The 20,691-nt window shown below is 53.0% G+C and overlaps 1 protein-coding gene and 1 long non-coding RNA gene across 3 annotated transcripts in view; one reads left to right on the forward strand and one right to left on the reverse strand.

The window, feature by feature from the left end:
- The window catches only part of KCNN4 (potassium calcium-activated channel subfamily N member 4), a 14,781-nt gene extending 2,571 nt beyond the window's left edge, over window positions 1-12,210 (forward strand). Inside the window, exons 2-9 of the mRNA XM_032388264.1 lie at window positions 2,919-3,014; window positions 4,244-4,671; window positions 6,659-6,794; window positions 8,936-9,046; window positions 9,168-9,286; window positions 9,612-9,681; window positions 11,039-11,206; window positions 11,631-12,210. Coding sequence (XP_032244155.1) covers window positions 2,919-3,014; window positions 4,244-4,671; window positions 6,659-6,794; window positions 8,936-9,046; window positions 9,168-9,286; window positions 9,612-9,681; window positions 11,039-11,203 — 1,125 coding nt within the window. The 3' untranslated portion in view covers window positions 11,204-11,206; window positions 11,631-12,210. The remainder of the gene's footprint in view (window positions 1-2,918; window positions 3,015-4,243; window positions 4,672-6,658; window positions 6,795-8,935; window positions 9,047-9,167; window positions 9,287-9,611; window positions 9,682-11,038; window positions 11,207-11,630) is intronic.
- LOC116622085 lies at window positions 10,107-20,645 on the reverse strand. Of its 2 annotated transcripts, XR_004297528.1 has the most exons (4): window positions 20,549-20,645; window positions 19,861-19,915; window positions 18,970-19,112; window positions 10,107-10,140 (listed from the first exon to the last, which is right to left on the reverse strand). It is a non-coding gene; the product is annotated as an uncharacterized LOC116622085 (long non-coding RNA). The 2 variants fall into 2 exon arrangements; XR_004297527.1 differs by lacking the exon at window positions 10,107-10,140 and having other exon boundaries at window positions 17,045-19,112.
- Window positions 20,646-20,691: the final 46 nt, after the last annotated feature.

Here is a 20,691-nt window from a genome sequence, read left to right on the forward strand (position 1 = left end):
GGGGAGGGGCTGGGGGTCCGGAGTCCTAAGTCTGAGGGGGGAGGACCTGGGGGTCAGGACTCCTGGGTCTGAAGGAGGAGAGGGCTGAGGTTCTGGATTCCTGGGACCCAAGGGAGGTAAATGCTCAGGGCTGTCTCTGCAAAAGGAAGGGAACAGGGGTCACAGTGCCTCAGTCTTTGAAGGTTTGCAATGGGACAGCTGGAGGTCCGGGACCCCTGGAGGCCAGGGGGGTGGCTGATCAGATCCTCCAATCTCCCAAGAACAGATCAGGGGAGAGGTAGCCTCAGGTTCAGTGAAGGGAGGGTGGGGAGAAAGATTAACTTCTTCCAAGTAGGCGGCAGCTCCTCGGTCCTTATCTAAACTCAGGTTTACCCAGTGCCTCAGCAGCAGCGAAGGGCAGAGACTAAAAGAAACTGGCTGGGGTGGGGGTGGGATATGGAAAACAACCCCCTGCCCCTCCCATGTCCATCATTCCCAGCCTCCCCAGGGTCTGCAAGCTATTTAGTCTGGGGCATAGTGGAGAAGTAGGTGTACAGTGGCTTGGACTCCTAGGTCCCAGGGGAGGGGGCTGGGAGCCCAGGCTCCTGGGTCTGAAGGAGGCTTAGAGCGTCTTTGGGGGGAAGGGGGGCCTGACTGAGGCTAGTGTGAGTGGGGAGGAAAAGGACAGGTGGGGCCAGGACAGGTCTGAGCAGGCTCTAGGCACGTTCCAGCCTCGGTCTGGGCAGCAATGGGGCAGATGGAGGACAGGGGTCAGAATCAGTGGATTAAGGACAGAACAGAATTGCTTAACCGGAAAGGAGGGGTTGGAGAACTGTCTAGGGTAAGGAATGTGGAATCAGGCTGGCTGGGGGGCGCTGATGTGAGGATTGAGTTGGGGGGCATTCCTGGAGGAGGGAAGCTCAGGCTTGGATTCGGGGGCCGCGGAGGAGGAGGGCAGTTCCGAAGTGACCAGGAGCCACATGGAGGGTCAGGGCAGGCCAGCTTCCTCTGGCCGGGCAGCCGAGGCCAGGGCAGCAGGCACAGAGGGGGTGGGGCCGCCGAAGCCCATGCCAACAGGAAGCATGGCCAGGGCCTACCCGCCGCTCCCACGCTTCAGCACCCCACCCAGCAGGGGAGGTGGGGACCTGAGCTCCTGGCAGATGGGAAGGGACAGGGGGTCTTTCCTACCCCACTCCCTCTCTCCCCCTTCTCACCTCTCATTTCTTCCTTCCCTCTGCCATCTGCCAGGCTGCTGCCTCCAGCAGCTGGACTCTGGGGAAGCTGCTGCAGCTTTCTGAGCTTCAGTTTCCCCATCTGTAAACTGGGGGTGAGGGGTGAGATATGTGACCCTAGGGGTCCTCCTCAGCCCCCTTTCTACTTGTGCCTCAACAACATCCATGCCTCCTCCCCACCTCCATCTCAGTCTTAGGAGCTCATTTTGCAGGGACCCAGACACCTGCTCCCCAGGGGGGAGGGGCTGGAGGGGAGGAAGGTGCCCAAGTGGGGGAGTGCAGGGGAAGAAGATGGAGATATCAGCAGGGGGAGGGGCGGAGAGAGACTGCGACGGAGAGACAGAGACGCTGAGAGACAAAGGCGGTGTGAGACAGAGACGACGATGCAGTAAGAGACAGAAGTACAGCCACAGAGAAAGACAGAGCTCCCCAAATTGAGATACACACAGAGAGATGGAAAGTCTGACAGAAACAGAGACCCTCAGACATAAATAGAGATCGAAACAGAAGCATCCCCAGAGACAGGGAAATTTCAGACTGAGTCAGGGATTTGGGGGAAGAGGAACCAGCCAAGTAGAGAGAAGTGGTGTGCAGTGTGGGCAGGGGGTATGTCTAGTGGAGTAGAGTTTGGGACAAACTAAAGAAAGAGACAGGGAACCAGGGAGCCTTAGAAGGATGAAGGGGTAGGGGAGGGCTAAGAACAACAGCACCATTGTTCGGGGAGGGCTGGGGGGGCAGGCCCCCTGGAGCAGGAAACTGGCCCTCTTCCCCTGCACGGAGGTGGGGCCCTGGCCCTGCAGTGGGGAGCTGGCAGACATCTGTGGAGAAACAGGTGCTAAGCTCAGCATGGGAGCCCAGGTGGATCCTTCTCCCTGACAACACTCCTCACACAGGGACCCCTCCCCACTCCTCCTAGGGAATCCAGCAGTCCCAGTCCCCACTAAACCTCTCCTTCCAGAATTCTAGATCTCTCCAAGGTATTGCCACACAAAGAGAGGGGGAAAAAAATCTCTCCGTGGTTTTTGGAGGCCATGTGCTTCCGGCCAGATCTGCCCTGGGCTTAGAGCCAGAAGAGAGGGCAGGGGGAAGGAGATGCAGGGGCCAGGGCCCCTGAGAGACCAAGTGCCCTGGATGGGGTGGGGAGTAGGAGGGTGTCATTCACTCCCTGGGTATTGGGTGATCATTTCTAGGCTCCTTGGGGAATTGGGAAGGTGGTAGGACCTTCTAGGGCAGGTTGCTTTCTCAGGCTGGACCAGCTGTGTGGTCAGGGAAGGGAAGGGGAGCTTTTTAGAGGCCAGATGTCTGTTTCTAGACCTCCCCACTCCCCCACCCCCTAACTGAGGAACTATTTTTGGTGGGGAAGGGGATGGGGGAATTAGAAAGGGCTGTAAGTTGCAAGGTCTCCCCTCAGGTGTGGATCCTAGGAGAATGGCTGAAGAGGAGGGTATATACTGGCGTCTAAGCCAGGGCTGTCAGTCTGGGAAGGAAGAGGGCACTCTCCCTGGGGACCAGATGATGGTTTTGAGAGTTCCCCCAACCTGAGACATCGGGTGGAATCAGGTTGGGGGGGGGAACAGGCAGGGAGGAATGGGTGGAGGAGGCCAGGAGATTGGGAATTGAGAAGGGATGGCATTATGGGAGGAAGATGGAGGGAACTGACCAGTTGGGGACCTAGGATCTTACCCCTTTTTCTGTCCCTCCCCACAGTGGGCGCTCTACCTGTTCCTGGTTAAATGCATGATCAGCATTTCCACCTTCTTGCTCCTTTGTCTTATCGTGGCATTTCACGCCAAAGAGGTCCAGGTAGGGCAGGCCCCATCCCTGGGCCCCTTCCTTGCTCCCCCCAGCCCCCACCACTCCCTGTCAGCTCACACTTTCCACCCTCCTCCTCCTCCTGGTCTGAGTAATGAGGTTTCTCCACCCTGAGATTTGCCCACACCCTCACCCACCAAGATGAGAATAACCACAGATAGACTGAGCCTCCTGGAGCAACCCAGTCTCATGCTCCACCTGCAGCCCTGTCTCCCCTTGCATGCCCATGGATGCTGAGAGCTCCCACCCCCAGGCAGCCTCACTCCAGGCCCAGCCCCCCAGATCTCTGTCCTCCATCCCTGAGGACCCACCTATTCTAGTCCCAAGCAATCTGAAATCCAGGCTATGCACCTGAGGGTCCTTCCCTACTCCTGAGCTCCCCACCTCTGTGCCAATTACCCTCTATACCCAGGGGGGGTCTTCCCACCCATTGCCCCCCTCCCATGTCATGTCCCACCCAGACACTCAACTCTCCACCCGAGCTCTCCCCTCATCCCATCCCCCACATCCCTATATCCTGTTGCCTTTACCCCTTCCCCCATCCCCGGAAACCTTTGTATATAAAATGCGGGTTATCCATCATGTGTAGTAATTCCCCCTGCAGTGCCTGCTCAGTAAAAAGTACATAATAGCAGCCATTGAAACAGTTAAGTGGCCTGGATCTGTAGCTCAGCTGTGCTGCTACACCTGAGAGACCTGGGCCTCAGTTTCTGCATCTGTAAAATGGGGGTAAAAAGGCTTTCAGTTTCACTGTGTTGTGAGCATCCCCTGAGTCATAACATGCAAAGGAGACAGAGCAGTGCCTGGCCCGTTCAAAGTGGCCTGTAAATGTTCGCTATTGTCATTGCCAATGGTATGTGCGGTTTTCAGTTAGTTACTACCCCTGCCCCCAGAAACAGGAGGAGATGGCTCCGTGCATCTGGACTGTAAGCTCCGGGGAGGCAGGGCTTTCTGCTCTGTGCACCTGTATCTTCGATATATAGAACAATGTGGGGTACACAGGAAATTCTGGAAGTGGGCTGAGACTGAGGGGGAGGGGGTGAGGAAGAAAGTGGAGAGACGTCCTCCTCAAGGTCCTGCCCCACTCCTTCCCCACCCTCCCCAGCCCCACCCGCCCCGGCCGTTGGGCGCGCCCCCCCCCCCTTATCTCTTGGCTCTGGCAGGCGGGAGGCCGCCTGACCTCCGTGTGACCCCCTCCCCCGTCTGTCCCCTCCCCGCAGTTGTTCATGACCGACAACGGGCTCCGGGACTGGCGCGTGGCGCTGACCGGGCGGCGGGCGGCGCAGATGGTGCTGGAGCTGGTTGTGTGCGGGCTGCACCCAACGCCGGTGCGGGGCCCGCCGTGCGCCCAGGGTTTGGGGTCCCGGCCCATGGCGACGCAGTCCTGGCCGGGCTTCCTGGATGAGGGCGAGGCGCTGCTGTCGCTGGCCATGCTGCTGCGCCTCTACCTGGTGCCCCGCGCCGTCCTCCTGCGCAGCGGCGTCTTGCTCAACGCGTCCTACCGCAGCATCGGCGCCCTCAACCAGGTCCGCTTCCGCCACTGGTTCGTGGCCAAGCTGTACATGAACACGCACCCCGGCCGCCTGCTGCTCTGCCTCACGCTTGGCCTCTGGCTCACCACCGCCTGGGTGCTGTCGGTGGCCGAGAGGTGAGGGTGCTGGGGGTGAGCGGTGGGGGGTCCCTGGCGCATCTGAGGAGCCCTTCACAGCCACAGCTGCCGCGGGCAGTGGTACAGCTTGGGCCCCTTTGGGCCAGAGCAGAGAGAAAGCTGTTTGTCCACACCCATCCACTGGGGTGGGAGGAACCAACGGGCCAGCTCTGCCCTTCCTCCACCTGCCGCCTCCCGTCTCCCCACACACACACACACCCTAGCAAGCCCTTCCTTTCCTGCCTCCACACCTGTCCTGCCTCAGGTCTCGGGGCACCTGTTCAGTCTCTAAAGCCAGGTACTGGGGCCCGGCCAAAGGTTGCAACTGCCTCCTTGGAGGACGGTGACACCTTTTCTGAATTAGCACAGATGCCCTGTAGGTGCTCCCCATGATCCTGGGGCGGTGGTGATTTGGGGCTGCTCTGGAAGGGAATTTCCTGCAGGGAATGGATACAGGATTCCAGGCTGCCTGCTGGACAGACTGGAAGCCGGGCCTCAGGTTCTCTCTCTTACAGATAAAGAAAGTGATGGTAATCTTAGCCAGTGGGTCTTAAAGTGTGGTTCCAGGACCAGCAGCATCACCTGTGAACCTACTGCAAATCCAAATTCTCAGGCCCTACCCACACCTACCAAATCCAAAACTCTGGCAGGTGGGGACCCAGCAATCTGTTTTAACAGGGGATTCTGACCCAGGCTCAAGTTTGGAAACCTCTGGTTTGGTACATCTGGCAAAGGATTCTTTTTTTTTTTAAGATTTTATTCATTTATTTGACAGAGAGACACAGCTAGAGAGGGAACACAAGCAGGGGGAGTGGGAGAGGGAGAAGCAGGCTCCCGGCTGAGCAGGGAGCCCGATGCGGGGCTCGATCCCAGGACCCTGGGAACATGACCTGAGCCGAAGGCAGACGCTTAACGACTGAGCCACCCAGGCGCCCTGGCAAAGGATTCTTGAGGGGAAGTGGGGAATGACAAGAACTGGCTTTAGATCCTTCCTCTCTGACCCTCTGTTTCCTCATCTGTAAAAGGGGTGTCACATTTTACCATCTTTGAAGTCTCCCCAGCAATTCTCATCTCTCACGATTTTAAACTCATTCATCTTGTAGGATGTTTTCCTCCCACCATGTTTCTCATCTGAAAAATGGGAGGGTAGGCAGGAGGTCAAATTTCTGAACCCCAAGGCAGAAGTTCCTCAAACCTGAATGTACTTCTGGATGAGGGGAGCAGGGCCTAACAGTGCAAATTCAGTCCCCACCTTCAGACACTAGATTAGTGGGTCTGACATGTCTGGGGCCTCATGAATGAAGCTTTCCCTGATGACCCTGATGCAATGGTCTGCAGGCTCAAGTTTAGATACATCAGGATTTTCAGTCCCTTCCATGGCTGGAACTAAATGTCCCCTTCTATGAAGTGAGGGGAAGGGAGGACAGGGTCCTGCCTTTTTAGTCTTAACAGGGCCACCTGTAGGCCACAGAGCATCTTTATGGACATTAGAAAAAAGCACTCCTGGCTGGCCTAATCAGTGGAGTGTGCAACTCTTGATCTCGGGGTTGTGCGTTTGAGCCCCACGTTGCGTGTAGAGATTAGTTTAAAAAAGTAATAGAATCTTTAAAAAAAAGAAGAAGAGAAAAAGTCACCCCTTCCCTCTGGGTGGATGCTGACAGGGTGTGACAAGAGGACTTTGGGCTGGGTTTCTGCCCCCTCTCAACCCCTCAACCTGCTCTGAAAGCAGCAGTCCTGGTAGCCCAGCCAAAACCAAACAGGCTTTGAAATTGGCTGGATCCAGGTTCAAATCCCACAGCCCAGAGTGGCTGAGCGAATCTTGCCCAGCTCACACAGCTGAGAGGAAGCCAGGCAGGCCCTCCAAAGCCCAGAACTTACTTTTTCTCTGAGTGCTTCTGGGGACTGTAGGTGTGTTAGGAAGGAGAGTATCAGACATCACGGGAACCCCTGGGGTAGCGTTTCAGGACTAACCCATCCTTCCCCACAGGCAGGCCGTTAATGCCACCGGACACCTTTCAGACACACTGTGGCTGATCCCCATCACATTCCTGACCATTGGCTATGGAGACGTGGTGCCAGGCACCGTGTGGGGCAAGATTGTTTGTCTCTGCACTGGAGTCATGGTGAGTACAGCCCCCTCAGGGACCCTACCCCTACCCCCAACTGCTTATCCCCTGGGCCCAAAGAAATCATGGAGCCAACAAAGGCACCCAAGGCCACCACCCCCAAGAAACTTGGGTGTCTGGATGCCACAGCCCCATTTCTTTTCAAAATCCAGGAATCCATCCCCTAAGTCCTTGCTCTCTTTGGAACTTAGGACCCTAGGCCCCACCGTCCTCGGGAACACAGGCCCCTGACTTCCCAGCCCCATTTCCTTCCAGAATCCAGGAATCCAGCCCTGAGCCTCATGAAGGCTCAGACATCCTGCCCCTCACCCCCCTGCCCTCCCAATCATCTAGGACACAGGCCCCTGGTTTCCCAGCTCTAGGCTCCTCCAGGACCCAGGAACCCAGTCTCCAGCCTCCATTAAGGCTTCATCAAAAGCATGCCTGTGGGGTCAGGCTGCCTGGCTTCAAATCCTGCATCTGCCACTTCCCAGCTAGGATCAAGCCTATAATCTCCCAGTTTCCTCATCTATAAAATGGGGATGCTGATACTAGTGTACTCCTCATGGAGTTCCTGAGATGAATTAAACCACGTAAAGGGTCTCAGCACCCAGCAGATAGGAAATGCTCGGTAAATGGGTCAAGGGGTGCGGGGCGGGGAGGGAAGGCTGTTATTTGTAACTCGTCCCAAGCATCCAGCTGCCCCTACTCTAGCTCATGTCAGATATGAAGCAGAGGCTCCCCAGAGTCGGCCTCCTCCTGAATCCAGACTTCTACCACGTTCCCTTCATAGACCCAGGCATCCAGTTCCCCCTACCTAGCCCCTATCCTCTTCCAGGACCCAGCACCCAAGGCCTTGGCCTTCACCTACGCATGAGCTCTGGCTCCTCCCACCCTCAGGGACTCAGGCTGCCAGCCCCAGCCCTGATGTCCCAGAAAGGATACGCTACATTTCCACTGGTGGTGCATGGGGTGATGGGGAAGCGTGATTCCCTCCCCACAGAAGTGGGAAAGAGGGGCAGAGATTCAGCCAGGGAAACACTCCCAAAGGGTCAGGGACCCTCAGGGCTGCCTGGGACCTCCTCCCTCATTTGACACAAAGAGAAACAGACCAAGAGAGATCAGGCGATTTGCACTTGAGCTCACAGCCCACCTCCTGGCAGAGAGGTTCCCCCCAAAATGGAATCATCATAACTAACTTTATCGAGTACATACTCTGTACCAGACACTGCTCTGACTTTCCGGGTGTTAGCTTAAGGAATCCACAGAGTACTACTGTGAGGGCATGCCCATCGTACAGGGAAGAAAGTGAAACCCTGAGAGATTAAGTAACGTGCTCAGAGCTGGGCTTGGAACACGAGCGGTCCTGGAGCCATCGTTTGTGACTAGTAAATTGTTCAGAGTTTTCATGAGCTGAGACACAGCTTGGGAAAGGGGAAGACTTCAGAAGAAAATTCACTGTAACTCAAGGAAGAGCAGCAGGTACCACCAAACAGCTGATGGATCAGAGGCCTAGGGAGAAGGGGAGAGTGTTCAGACCAAGATGCTCGGGCAGGTGAGGCAGAATGAGGCCAGGCTGAGTTGTCTGGAGGAGAGGCCTAGAGCTCTGAAGGCTCTGAAAGCAAGGGTAAGAAGTTTGGGGCAGTGGGAGCCTAGATTAGGGTAAGGGGGCGGGGTCATAATTGTTAGATCTCCCTAGCATCGGGTCAGGAGAGAGGAAAGCTGGAGATGGTCCAGGAGGGAAGGGACAGGGCCAGAACTGAGCAGGAGCCATGGGGGTGGGAGGAAGGGGAAGGACACCTTTGGTGACCTGATGGCCAACTGGGTGTGAGCAGTGGGGAGGAAGGGCTCCCGCAGGAGCCCGAGCTCTGCCTCTCACCCAGAATCAGCCCTTCTCCCCTTCTCCAATCACACCTTTAACAAAAGAGGGCATTCTGGTGGTATAAACACTACACACACAAGTGGGACTCAGACACATGACCTCTGATTCTAGCTCTACCCCTCGGGGCTGTGGGACCCCGGTTCCCCTCTCTGGGCCTGCTTGTCTGTCAACCAGGGGTGGTCTTGCCTGCCTTCAGAGGCTGTCGGGAGGGGCTGAGGGAGTCTGATGGCACAGGAGCCCCCCAGCCCTCCTGTCATAGTGTCTGCTGTTCCCACAGGGGGTCTGCTGCACAGCCCTGCTGGTGGCTGTGGTGGCCCGGAAGCTGGAGTTTAATAAGGCAGAGAAGCATGTGCACAACTTCATGATGGACATCCAGTACGCCAAAGAGGTGAGAATGGGTACATGGCACCCACAGCACACGCCTCCCTCAGACCCGGGAGTCCAGACGCCGTCCCCCTCGTCCCAGAGCCCTAGGGGTCTGCCTCCACTGACACTGTGCCCACCCCCAGATGAAGGAATCAGCTGCCCGAGTGCTGCAAGAGGCCTGGATGTTTTACAAACACACGCGCAGGAAGGACCGTGGGGCTGCCCGCAAGCACCAGCGCAGGCTGCTGGCCGCCATCAACAGGTGAGGGCCTCTCTCTGTGCACATCTCCTCCCTTCTGCATGGTGTGTGTGAGCGAATGTGTGTGCCCAGGTCAGGACACCCGTGTTTGGGCTCACCGAACAGTGTCCACCCAGACCTCACGGTGACTCTGTGATGGCTTGTCTTGCACGTCTGCGTCTGTGGGCCCGTGCCACTCTGTGTGGGGGTCAGGATACCTAAGAGATGGGCTCAGGGGTGCTCTAGCTCTGGCAACTCTTCCTCACCGGACCGCGTCTATGCGAGTCTCTCCTCTCCTTATCCCATCCCCGAGCTGGGGTCACTTCTGACCTCCGGCTTCTTCCCACAGGTTCCGCCAGGTACGGCTGAAACACAGAAAGCTCCGGGAACAAGTGAACTCCATGGTGGACATCTCCAAGGTACCAGGGCCCTGTGGGAGGAGGGGTCTGGAAGAAAAGGGAGGTCGGGGCGGCTGGCAGGGACATCTGGCCCCAGCACAGCGAACACTGGCAGGGGTCTGGCACACACATGCACTCGACAAAGGGTTGTGGTTGAATGAATGATGTGATGGTTTCTTAAACTCATGGAGGGGACTGATCCCTTTCAAGCTTAAAAAAAAAAAGAAAAAAAGGAAGAGAAATTGCACAAAGAACTCCAGTGTTTGGTTTTACATTATTTTTATTGTCGAGTTAATGTGGACGGATATAAAATTCCTTCCAGGGGCACCTGGGTGGCTCGGTCGTTAAGCGTCTGCCTTGGGCTCGGGTCGTGGTCCCAGAGTCCTGGGATCGAGCCCCACATCGGGCTCCCTGCTCGGTGGGAAGCCTGCTTCTCCCTCTCCCACTCCCCCTGCTTGTGTTCCCTCTCTCTCTGAGTCTCTGTCAAATAAATAAATAAAATCTTTAAATAAATAAATAAATAAAATAAAATTCCTTCCAACTATGACTCTTAGACAACAATAAAACCAAAGCAAATATACAAAAACCAAGTTCAAACACAAATGGCAAAACCAATAAAACGCAAATTAACAACACTGACACAGACGGGGCACATTGTTTCAGTAAAAGTCAGTAAGAGGGGCCCAGAGCCACAGGGGCTTCTGTGCTGGGCAGGCTTGCCTGGCCGAGGCAGACTCAGCTTGCCCTTCTTCGGCTGGGACCACCTGATTCAGCCAGTGCTTAGGGATGGTGACGTCACACCCGTTCTCTTGGCTCACAGCACCTTTTGCTTATCAAGCGGCCTTTGCTTTTTCTCATTAGCCCAAGACAAATCAAACAGTGGCCCTTGGCATCAATACCATGGCAAGCACAGTCAGAGATGTGGGCCCACAGGCCTGCATGGCAGGTCTCAGTGAGGAGGTGGTGGCCTAGATCTGCCAGAATTGGCAGGTCATAATTTTTGAAGATTATCCAGCCAAAAACTGAGAATTAGAGAATTCTCATAGAAAGCTCACACACCCTCAGGGACGAAGCTGTGACTCCTAGTTTGAGAAGGTAATGAAAGGGCTATGTGGATTTTGAAGTCATTTATCAATTCCACAAATACTAGGTGAGCACCTACCTTCTATGTACCAGGCTTTACTCTAGCTGCTGCCTTGGGCATGTCATTTAACTGCTCCAGGCCCGTTTCCATAGTTGTAAAAATGGGAACAGAATTCTCACTCCCCACACTTTTAAGAGGATTTAAACCATGTGTGAAAAGCACCAAGCCAAGCAGCTGGGATAAGGAGGAAGTCTACCTCAGCCTGCTGATACCTCCGACCCTCTCTCTGCCCAGATGCACATGATCCTGTGTGACTTGCAGCTGGGTCTGAGCAGCTCACATCAGGCCCTGGAGAAGCGGATGGATGCACTGGCAGGGAAGCTGGACACCCTGACTGAGCTGCTTAGCACTGCCCTGGGGTCGAGGCAGCTTCCAGAACCAAGCCAGGAGGCCACGTAGCTGGTGAGGCGGCTGGGACTCGGGCAGAAAAACATCCTGGAGAAAGGGTGCCTGTGGATAGCACCTCATGTGGCTAAAGGGGGAGGGGATGGCCTTGGAGACAATGCTACTCTTTCTCTTCTGCTCTGCCTGTCTGGAGGAAAGGACTCTAAGGTTGGGGCTAGACTGGCAGGGGAGGAAGGAAACATTCCTTCTCCCCTTTGCTGACCCTCAATACCCTCTCCTTTTCTTTGTGTGGTCTGTCTGCCTGTCCCTGGACATGTTCCCGGTCTCTGTCCAAGAGCCCAGTCTCTTGGTGACAGGTACACCCATCCTCTTCCTTCCTCCTCGGTCCACTGGTGTCTATCTGTCTCCACCTCAGTGTCCCTGCTCTTACTCTCCCTCTGGTTTCTGGCCTATCTATCCATCTCTCTGCTTGTCTCCCCAGGACCCATGGAGGAAGAACCAAGCTACTTTCCCCAGGACTGAGGTGGAGGACATTGTCCCTGCTACTCCTGACCCAGCCCTATGAATAAAGCACCTCAAGTGCAAGGACCAAAGGGGCCCCACCTTAGGGTGGGCTCACTCACTGATGGCTGCTGGAGGAGACACTGGCTCAAGGAGAAAGGCTGTGGCCACACACACACACCCAAACCCCTGCCCCAAATGGGAAAATGGTCACTACTACCCCATATACCCTGGACAAAACATCCTTACTATGCTGCTATGGATGACCTCCAGCTTTCAGTTAGAAGTGGAGGTGCCTGGGGGCTGAGACTCCTGGGTCCCAGAGGAGGAGGGGGCTGAGACTCCTGGGTCCCAGAGTCCCGGATCCTGGGGTGCCTTAGTTACCACTGGATAGCGGAGCTAAAGGAACCAGGCCTGAGGCTGAGGTGGCAGGAGGGAGCGCCCCCTGGCGGGAGAGCAAGGAGAACACAGTTTTCCAGAGCTGCAGAGAATATCTGGTGGGGAGAAGGTGGGGTGGGGGGGAGCACAGCTCACCAGTCTCTGCTCTTAACTTTGTAATAAATGTTCAACAAAGCCAGAAGAAGCTGCTGTTTCTTTCTAAACGTATGTATATTCCCAATAGGCAGGTCATCAAGCGGAAGGCCCTTGTCCTGTCCACTTCCCAATCTACAAAGCAGACGCCTCCTCTAAGTCCCCTCCCAGCTCTGTAGGCCAAGATGTCCTCAACAGCACCCCCCCCGCCCAGATCTGAGGCTAAGAGCAAGGGCTTCAAATCCAGGATTTGGTTCAGGGTCCAAAGCCTAGCTCTGCCATCCACCGGCTGTGTGACTTTGGGCAAGTGGCTTCACCTCACCTCTAAGATGGGTTCCCATGGAACTGCTGTGAAGACGGAGACAGAGAGTGGCACAGAGGATCGGGTATTTTGTAAGAACCAAACACACAAGAGATAGTTGATCATTTTTATTATTGCTATTGATTTTCAGACAACACGTAGCTGCTTTCTTCTGCTGCCCTTTCCCCCCCACTCATCTCACCAGAACCTAGATGACTACTCAACAAGAACCCCAAACCATCCCACATACTCATTTCAATATCTGCTAAGACTTAGACAAGAAAAGGGAAAGGGCTGGGACTTCTGGAGGTCCAACTGTGTGCTCCCTTTCTGTAAATCACCACAACCACTTCCTGCCCTGCTCCACCCCATTGTGAAGATGCAGAAACTGAGGTTTCAAGAGGAGCCAGGTCTAGAGGCCAGGAATCTGGCTGCAGGCCCGATTTCACACCCTGCCCGCCCTGCGGCTAAGCCCTCCTTCTGCCCTGTCTGAGGTGAGTCAGAGGCAGAGTGGCCTTGAACCTCCAACCGAGGTTTCGCTTCCCACAGCAGCTTCATTCTACTTTGAGAGGCTGATTCATCCTTGCTTCCTTCAATTTGGGGGGAAGCCTGGGCTGCGAGTCATCCTTTTCTGCTGAGCTATCTTTGGATTTCCCTCCAAATCCACAGCTAGCCTCATGCTTCAGCCCTGAGAGCTAAACTGGGGCTTGTACCACCCACTGCCACAGACTGCCCTTTCTCTGGACGCCAGCCCACCTGGGAGTAAAGGAGACAGGAATTAGATGGGATGTCTGATGACATTTCCAACACCCTCCCCCTGCAGGAAGCCCTCCTGTGTTGCCAGATCCCCTACCAAACTCATTCCCCCTAGTCACACCCCACTGCCACCGGCACACTCCTTCAGGCCTCAGCTTGGATGTCCCCTTCTCTAGGAAGCCCTTTCTGAAGCTCTCGCAGCCCCATGAATCTGTCTCTATCACAATATATTTTTTTTAAGATTTTATTTATTTGACAGAGAGAGAGAGCACAAGCAGGGGGAGTGGCAGAGGGAGAGGTAGAAGCAGGTCCCTTACTGAGCAGGGAGCCCGACTAGGGGCTTGATCCCAGGACCCTGGGATCAGGGCCTGAGCCGAGGGCAGATGCTTAACAGACTGAGCCACCCAGGCGCCCCTCTATCACAATATTTTTTGAGCCCAGCGCCATGCTAAGTCCTTTATAGATGAATGACCTCACAAAATCTCTAAAAAGGAGGCAAAGTGGGTATTGTGGCCCTGTTTTACATATGAGGTAACTGAGACAGAGAGAGATTTAAGAAACCTGCCCACAGTCACAGTAGAGATGGGGGAGCTGGGATATGACCCAGGCAGCCTGGCTCCGGAGCCCCCCACTTAGCCAAAAGGCCCATCCAGAAACTCAGAGATGACTGCACCATATTTTCATGTTTGTTCTCTACTGTGTCTTCAATGTCAAGGGCTGGCATATGCAGGGCCTCAGTGAAGATCACTGAATGAAAACACCGAATACCTGGGGTGGCCCAAACTCCTCACCTTCTATCACAGGGGTTTCTGTGAGACAAGGTAGGAACTGGGTAGAAGGGGCTCTTCACTAAGAAACTAAGAGAACACATGAGAGATCTCCTGCTCTGAAGTATCTTGCCCCTGCCTACCCGCACCCATTCCCCCAGGTGGGGCATCGGTCTTGAGACCCCCCCCTTCCAGCAGTTTCTGCACTTCCCCTCACAAAATCAGTACTTCCTGAAGGCCCTGCACCAGGGGCTAGGGCTGTAGGCATGAATCAGAGAGCTCTGTCAAGGGGTGTCTCACAGTGCTTTGGGCTTCTTCCCTCCCCTGCTTGTTTTGCCCCCACTCCCATGAGAGGACTGGACGGGGAAAAGAGGGCCCGGAGTGGGGTGGGGTGGGGGCTTATTAGGGTTAAAGAGCTAGTCAGGAACTGAGGCTGAGGCAGACCCTGGCCTCTCTCATGCACCCGCCTCCCCAGACACCAAGGACTCTCTCAACATTCAAATATGACTGGGTCTGGCCCTGGCCCAAAACTCTTCTGGGGCTCCCACCTGCCCTTCTGTCAAAGTCTAGCTCCTTAGCTCAGCTCATTTTTTTCTTTTATCGAGAACCATTTTACATAAAGCACGCACATTTTAAATGCAGTCTCAATGAATTTTTACGGATTTATTCACCTGAGCAGCCACCACACAGATCAAGCTAGAAGTTTCTGGCCCCTTCAAAGCTCTCATGTCCCTCCCTACCCTCCTCCATCCTCAGTAACCACCATCCTGACCTCTTCTGCCCAACTCTGAACCATGCTCTATATGCTAGTGTGTACTGGCTTCTTGGGCTCCACACAGTGACCACGAGATCCATCCAGGCCGCTCACTCTTTTTCACTGCAGAATAGTATTCCATTGTGTTACTATACCCACAGGTCTCGCCTGGGGGTGCTCTTCAGGCTCTGGCCCCACCCCTCCTCCAGCCTCCCCCGACCCCATCCTGGCTGCTAATGATTCTGCATCCAATTCCAGTGTGTGGGTTTTTCCCCCCAGCACCAAGCAATTCTCAGACGCTGGCTAGGTGTCCTACACTTCAACTCAATTCCACGCTGTCTACCTGGAGACAGTCAGATTCCACAGGTTAAGAGCTCAATCCTACAAGACTGCACCCGCCCGCCCCCAACCGCCACCGCCAACCTTCAGACGCCAGTGGCAAGTCCGGGTTGACACCTGTGCTTCTGACCAACCAGCTACAGATCACAGGTTCCAACGAATTCCCCCTTGGATTGGATTAATTTGCTAGAGCGGCTCACAGAACTCAGAGAAACACAGAAACATTTTACTTACTGGATTCCTCGTACATCATATATCAGTAATTATTATACACCAGGATAAAACTCAGGAAGAGCCAGATGGAAGGGACACCCAGCTAAGGTATGGGGAAGGGTGGGAGCTACCAGACTCTCCAGGGGCACCGCTCTCCCCACATCTCCACGTGCCCACCAACCTGGAAGCTCTCGCAACCCTGTCCTTTTGGGGTTTTTGTCTTTCGGGTTTTTTTTTTTTGTCCTTTTGGGTTTTGATGGAGGCTTCATTACATAGTCATCATTAATTAAATTACTGGCCACTGGCAACTGCTCCAACCCCCTTCTCCCTTCCCCGAAGGCCAAGGGTCAGACCTGAGATTCTAACCTCTAATCACAAGGTTGGGTCCCTGGCAATAAGCCCCCAGCCCTAGGTTACCTAGGTACTTTCCAAAAGCTGCCTCATTAACATCACAAAAGACACAGCTACCACTCTCACCACAGAAAATTCCAATGGTTTTAGGTGCTATGAGCCAGAAATGGGACGAATACCAAATATGTTATTATAAATCATGGTATCACAGCTGCTCCTGCCAGGGGACTCCTCTTCCCCCACATTCCTTGTTGTACCTGCCCGCCACTGTCCTCTCCCTCTTGCCGCATCCACTTAGAACAAACATTGCCAGCATTTACCCAGTTCTTCATCATGTTCATAAAGGAAACCCTACCATTTACATCAGCACCAGACTGCAGACCTATCTTGAGCTTTTCTGCTGTGTGGAATAACTGCCAACACAGAAGACACAAGAGTGGTTTTTACAATTTGGAGGGGATGTCAGATGGCACAGCTTTCCTTTCTTTTACCAGGATGAACGGGCCCCTCTTCAATTCAAGTCCAATTCCTCTCTCCACCTGTCCTCTGTCAGCAACCCCCCCTTTCCTCTTTCAGGACCCTGTTCCGAAGCGTATGAACATAATGAAACTTCTCCCGCCTTAAAAACACCCCACTAGCACTTCAAGCACCTTAGATACCGCGTTATGTTTAAAGTTCACTACGTACTTACCGAATTGCAAAACATCTGGAATTCAAATTCAGAGTTTAGATATTGTAAAATAACCGGGATGTAGAAATCCTTAAAAGCAAGTTCTTACAGAGTCACTCTCCGTTTCATACAACAACATGGAAGATTCTCGCAGACATAAAGAGCAAAAGAAACCAGACGCACAGGAGACCTGCTGTAAGATTTCATTTATACGAAGTTCAAGAGCAGCCACAACTTGTCTATGACCGGAATCAGATCAATGTGGGGTGGGGGAACTAACAGGAAAACAGCACCAAACAAATTTCTGGGGTGCTGCAAATGACCTCTATCCTGACCTGGTTAGTAGTTACAGCAGGACATAGATTCGTAAAAATTCGTAAAAATTCACTGACTGTACCCTTAAGGTCTGTGCCCTTTGCACTTTATCACACGTAAGCTCCATCTCATCAAAAAAGGGTTGAAGAAAAATACTTGTAAACTTTTCCTCACAGAATCTGAATTACGATATTGTGAAGTTAGACTGGGGGATAAAAAGAAAGCCATGTTTTTTCTTTTTTAAAATAAATATTTATTTATTTACTTACTTGAGAGAGACACAGAATGAGAAAGAGAGAGCACAACCGGGGGGGGGGGGGGGGGGAAGGAGGGAGAAGCAGACTCCACCCCCCCCCCGCGAAGGGAGCCAGGAACCTGGGATCATGACCTGAGTTGAAGGCAGACACTTAACTGACTGAGCCACCAGGTGCCCCAAAAGCCATGTTTTCTTCATGGTGGACCCCACGCCTACCTCTAACAACTTCCCCGGACCTCTGGTCCCCAGCTGATCACCGTCTCTTTGGAACCCTTTGTTCCCTTGGCTCCAGGTCACCTCCTCTGCTGATGTTCCTACTCTCTGTCAGCCCCTTTCTGGGGTGCTGGTCCTTCCCCTGATTTCTAGATGTGGGAGGCCCCAGGGCCTAGCCTCTGCTCTGTCTACTCACTCAGCCTGGATGGTTTTAGCCAATTCCAGGGCTTTAAGTACCATCTATACACTGAAAGCTCCAAATGGAGCATACTTGTATAGCTGCTAATAAAATGACAAGACATCTGAGATGTGCTTTTAAAAAAGTAAAGAAACTCCAAGTAAAAACTGTGCTTATGTGTGGGAGGGGAAAAGAGAACAACAGAAGTAAAACATAGATGACTATCAATACTGAGTGATGGGCATGTGAGAATTCTTCGTACCACAATACCTTTGTGTTTGCTTTTAAAATTTCATAATGCAAAAAGAATTTTTTTAATAAAATACAATTTCATAAAGTCAGTAAAACCTGTATATCTACAAATCCTGGTTTCTCCCCCAAAGTGTCACTCCTTACTTGATATCTAGTGAGTATCTCAGAGTAAGTTCAAACTTGTCAATTTCCCATCAAGATGACTCGTAATTCATCTTCATAAAAAAGCATCACTCTTCATCCAGTTGGTCAAGCCCAAAACCTTTAGGATAACTTTTAAGTCATCCCTGACTCATGCTTCCTCTCACACAACCCTCTTCCTGAGTCACGATCATCTCCCGTCCAGGCAGGGACATGGGTTTCCTCATCGCCTGTGTCCATGCCTGCCCAGCTGCAGGCCATCTTCCCCACAGCAACCAGCACTGCTTTAACATTTTTGTGCATAAACAGTCACATGGCTCAAAAATGCAGAAGTCTTAAACAGTCATCCTCACAACTCTGATCCATGGGTCTATGACCCTCATCCCCACAAGCAACCACTGTCATTAATTTGGCGTGTTCACTACAGAAATTTTTATAAAACATACATCCCAACATGCTGGTCCTTGCTCACGGCCTCCAATGGCTTCCCGTTATACCTGAGAAGTAACTTCCAAAGTCCTTATCATGGCCTCTAAGACCCTATGTAACCTGGCTCCTCTCCATAGCTCCACTCCTAAACAATCCTTCCTCTCTTCCCCTTGCTCTGCTCTAGTCACCTGGTCACCCTGACAATCTTTGAACAGCCGGCTCCACTCCTGCTTCTTCCAGGGGTCTTTCCACTGACTGTTTTTCAGCATCTTCATATGGCTCATTTCCTTACCTTTTTTCAGGCCTCTGCTCAAATGTCACCTCCTCAGAGAGCCCTCTCCAACCACCTGCACTCTCTGACCTCTGTCACTCAAAATTTCCTTACCCTGACTTTTCCTTCCAAGTATCTTTTACCTGACATCATCTGTTCTACTAGAACATCTGCTGCTAGAGGGCAAGTGCTCTTTCCTATTCACTGTAGGATCTCTAGCCTACAGCCACGCTTGGCAGCTTACTAAACTTCCATAATTCACTCAAAATAGATGAATAAAATGAACAGACAAGTGAATGAAGAAATGAACAGATCATTTGGCAATAGCTCTCAAAATTCCCGAGTTTATACCCTGGACCCAGCAATTCTACTTCAAACAAGATATCACTGATAATACTACCATATACATACAATCAGATGTATGATGATATTAACTGCAGCAAATGTGAGAGCTAAAGTTCAGAAACAGCCTAAATGTTTATCAATAGGGAAATGGATAAAAAGCATGGTACATCCACACAACCATGTCACTAATATGAGAAAAGGCAGGTCTCTGGGTGCTTGTTTGCACCACTGACTCACCACTAGGCGGGCTGCCCGCTGCCAGAGGAAAAAATGTGGGCTTGCTCTGTGGTGAGACAGGCTTGCATTTGAATCCAGGCCCTGCTGCTTCTTGGCTAGGGGACTTCTGTAAGGACCTTCTCTCTCAGACTCATTTTCTGCATCTGTCAAATGGGGAGGGGAAAAGGTTGTAGTGATGTATATAAAACACAGCCTGGTACACAGTGGGCCCAATGTCAATGTCAGGCCCCTTCTTTTTCCTTTTTAAGTCATTTCCACCTGAGGGTTGCTCGGAGTTGTGAAACTGGCATGAAGGGTGTTCTGGGATTGAGAAATTCAGTTAAGAAAAACTGATAACGACCTAACCGAGATTAAGATGCTAAAGAGGAACACTGACAAGACGTAATACAGATGGCCTGATTGTCATGTGTGTCTCTGGGAAACACCCACAGTCTGGAGAATCCATCAACAGGGCTCTCAACTTAGGTCTGTGTGACTAGTGTTTTCACCAAGCCTGTGGCAGCCCGGAGACAGTTCCACCCGGCACAGGTACTGAGAAAATGGCAACAGGGATGAGGCTTGCAGGGGAGAGGGCGGCTCAGAATCAATCACTATCATTACCAACTGTAAACCACAAAACATGACAACACATAGTGCTACTATGCACCAGGCACTGTTCTGGGAACTTTCATCCATTTAACTGCCGTTAATATCACAAGGTGCTGCCAACTTCATTTTAGAAACGGGGGCAGAGAGGGTTAAGGAACTTGGCTAAGGTCGGCTGCCATTTATGTGAACCCACATTTATGCGAACTCAAGCTCTTAACGCCAATGCTTTAAGAGCAGTTCCAGAAGGAAACTGGGAGCCGGTGCTTTAGGAACGGAATATGGGAACCAGAGTAGGAGACTTACTTTTATTGTGTACCCCATTAGGTGCTTGAATTCTGTCAGAATGTACCTGTATTCCCTGTTAAAACAGAAATTAGAAAACATTTTAAGTAAGATTTCAAAAGAAAAATGGTAAATCCCCCACCCCCCCATTCGCCGACATATTTATGAATCACCATCCTCTGGAGGGAGCTTTCCCCCCAAAGGTAACCGCCGGCCCTCGCTAAGGCGCTGCGCATGCGCTCTCCGCGGGCCGCGCTCTCAGCCCGGTATTCCCCTCAGGCGTGCACAGGGCTCCGCCACAGGCGTCTTCAATTTTCGGCCCTTAGTCCTGGGTTCCTCCTCCACTGCAGCCGCCGAGGGACTTAATACGTGGTCCTGTTCCACCCCCCCGTCTCCGTCTCCCGTACCTTCAGGATAGAACCTGCCCCTGGAGACCCTTCAGGATCTGAGCTGCCCATCTGTGCGGCCTCACCTCCCACCCCGGGGGAACTCTGAATCCAAACCAGTCTAGACCTTTCCCTCTGCCTGGAGTGCTCCTGGCCGTGCTTCAGGGTCCAACCGGACCTGAGCCCTTTCCCTAAGTGATTTGATCTGTCTCCTTCCACAGAGCGGGTTGTCTTCCAGCACTCACGCCGGTCTAATTCATTCCTGTGTTCTCAGCACTTCCTCGGCCCAGGACCCAAAATGCCTCCCTGCCGCTCCACCCTACCGAATCCAGCCAACGGCACTGACGAGGCGGGACTCGAACCTGCTATCTCCATAACCACCCTCTCTCCCTCTGTGTTACACCCCCACAGAGGCCCCGATAGATGCGCACGCGCACTAAGGCGGAACCGCAGCGTTCTCCCTTCG

Source organism: Phoca vitulina, unplaced genomic scaffold, assembly GCF_004348235.1.
Source record: "Phoca vitulina isolate PV1807 unplaced genomic scaffold, GSC_HSeal_1.0 scaffold52, whole genome shotgun sequence".
NCBI lineage: Eukaryota > Metazoa > Chordata > Mammalia > Carnivora > Phocidae > Phoca > Phoca vitulina.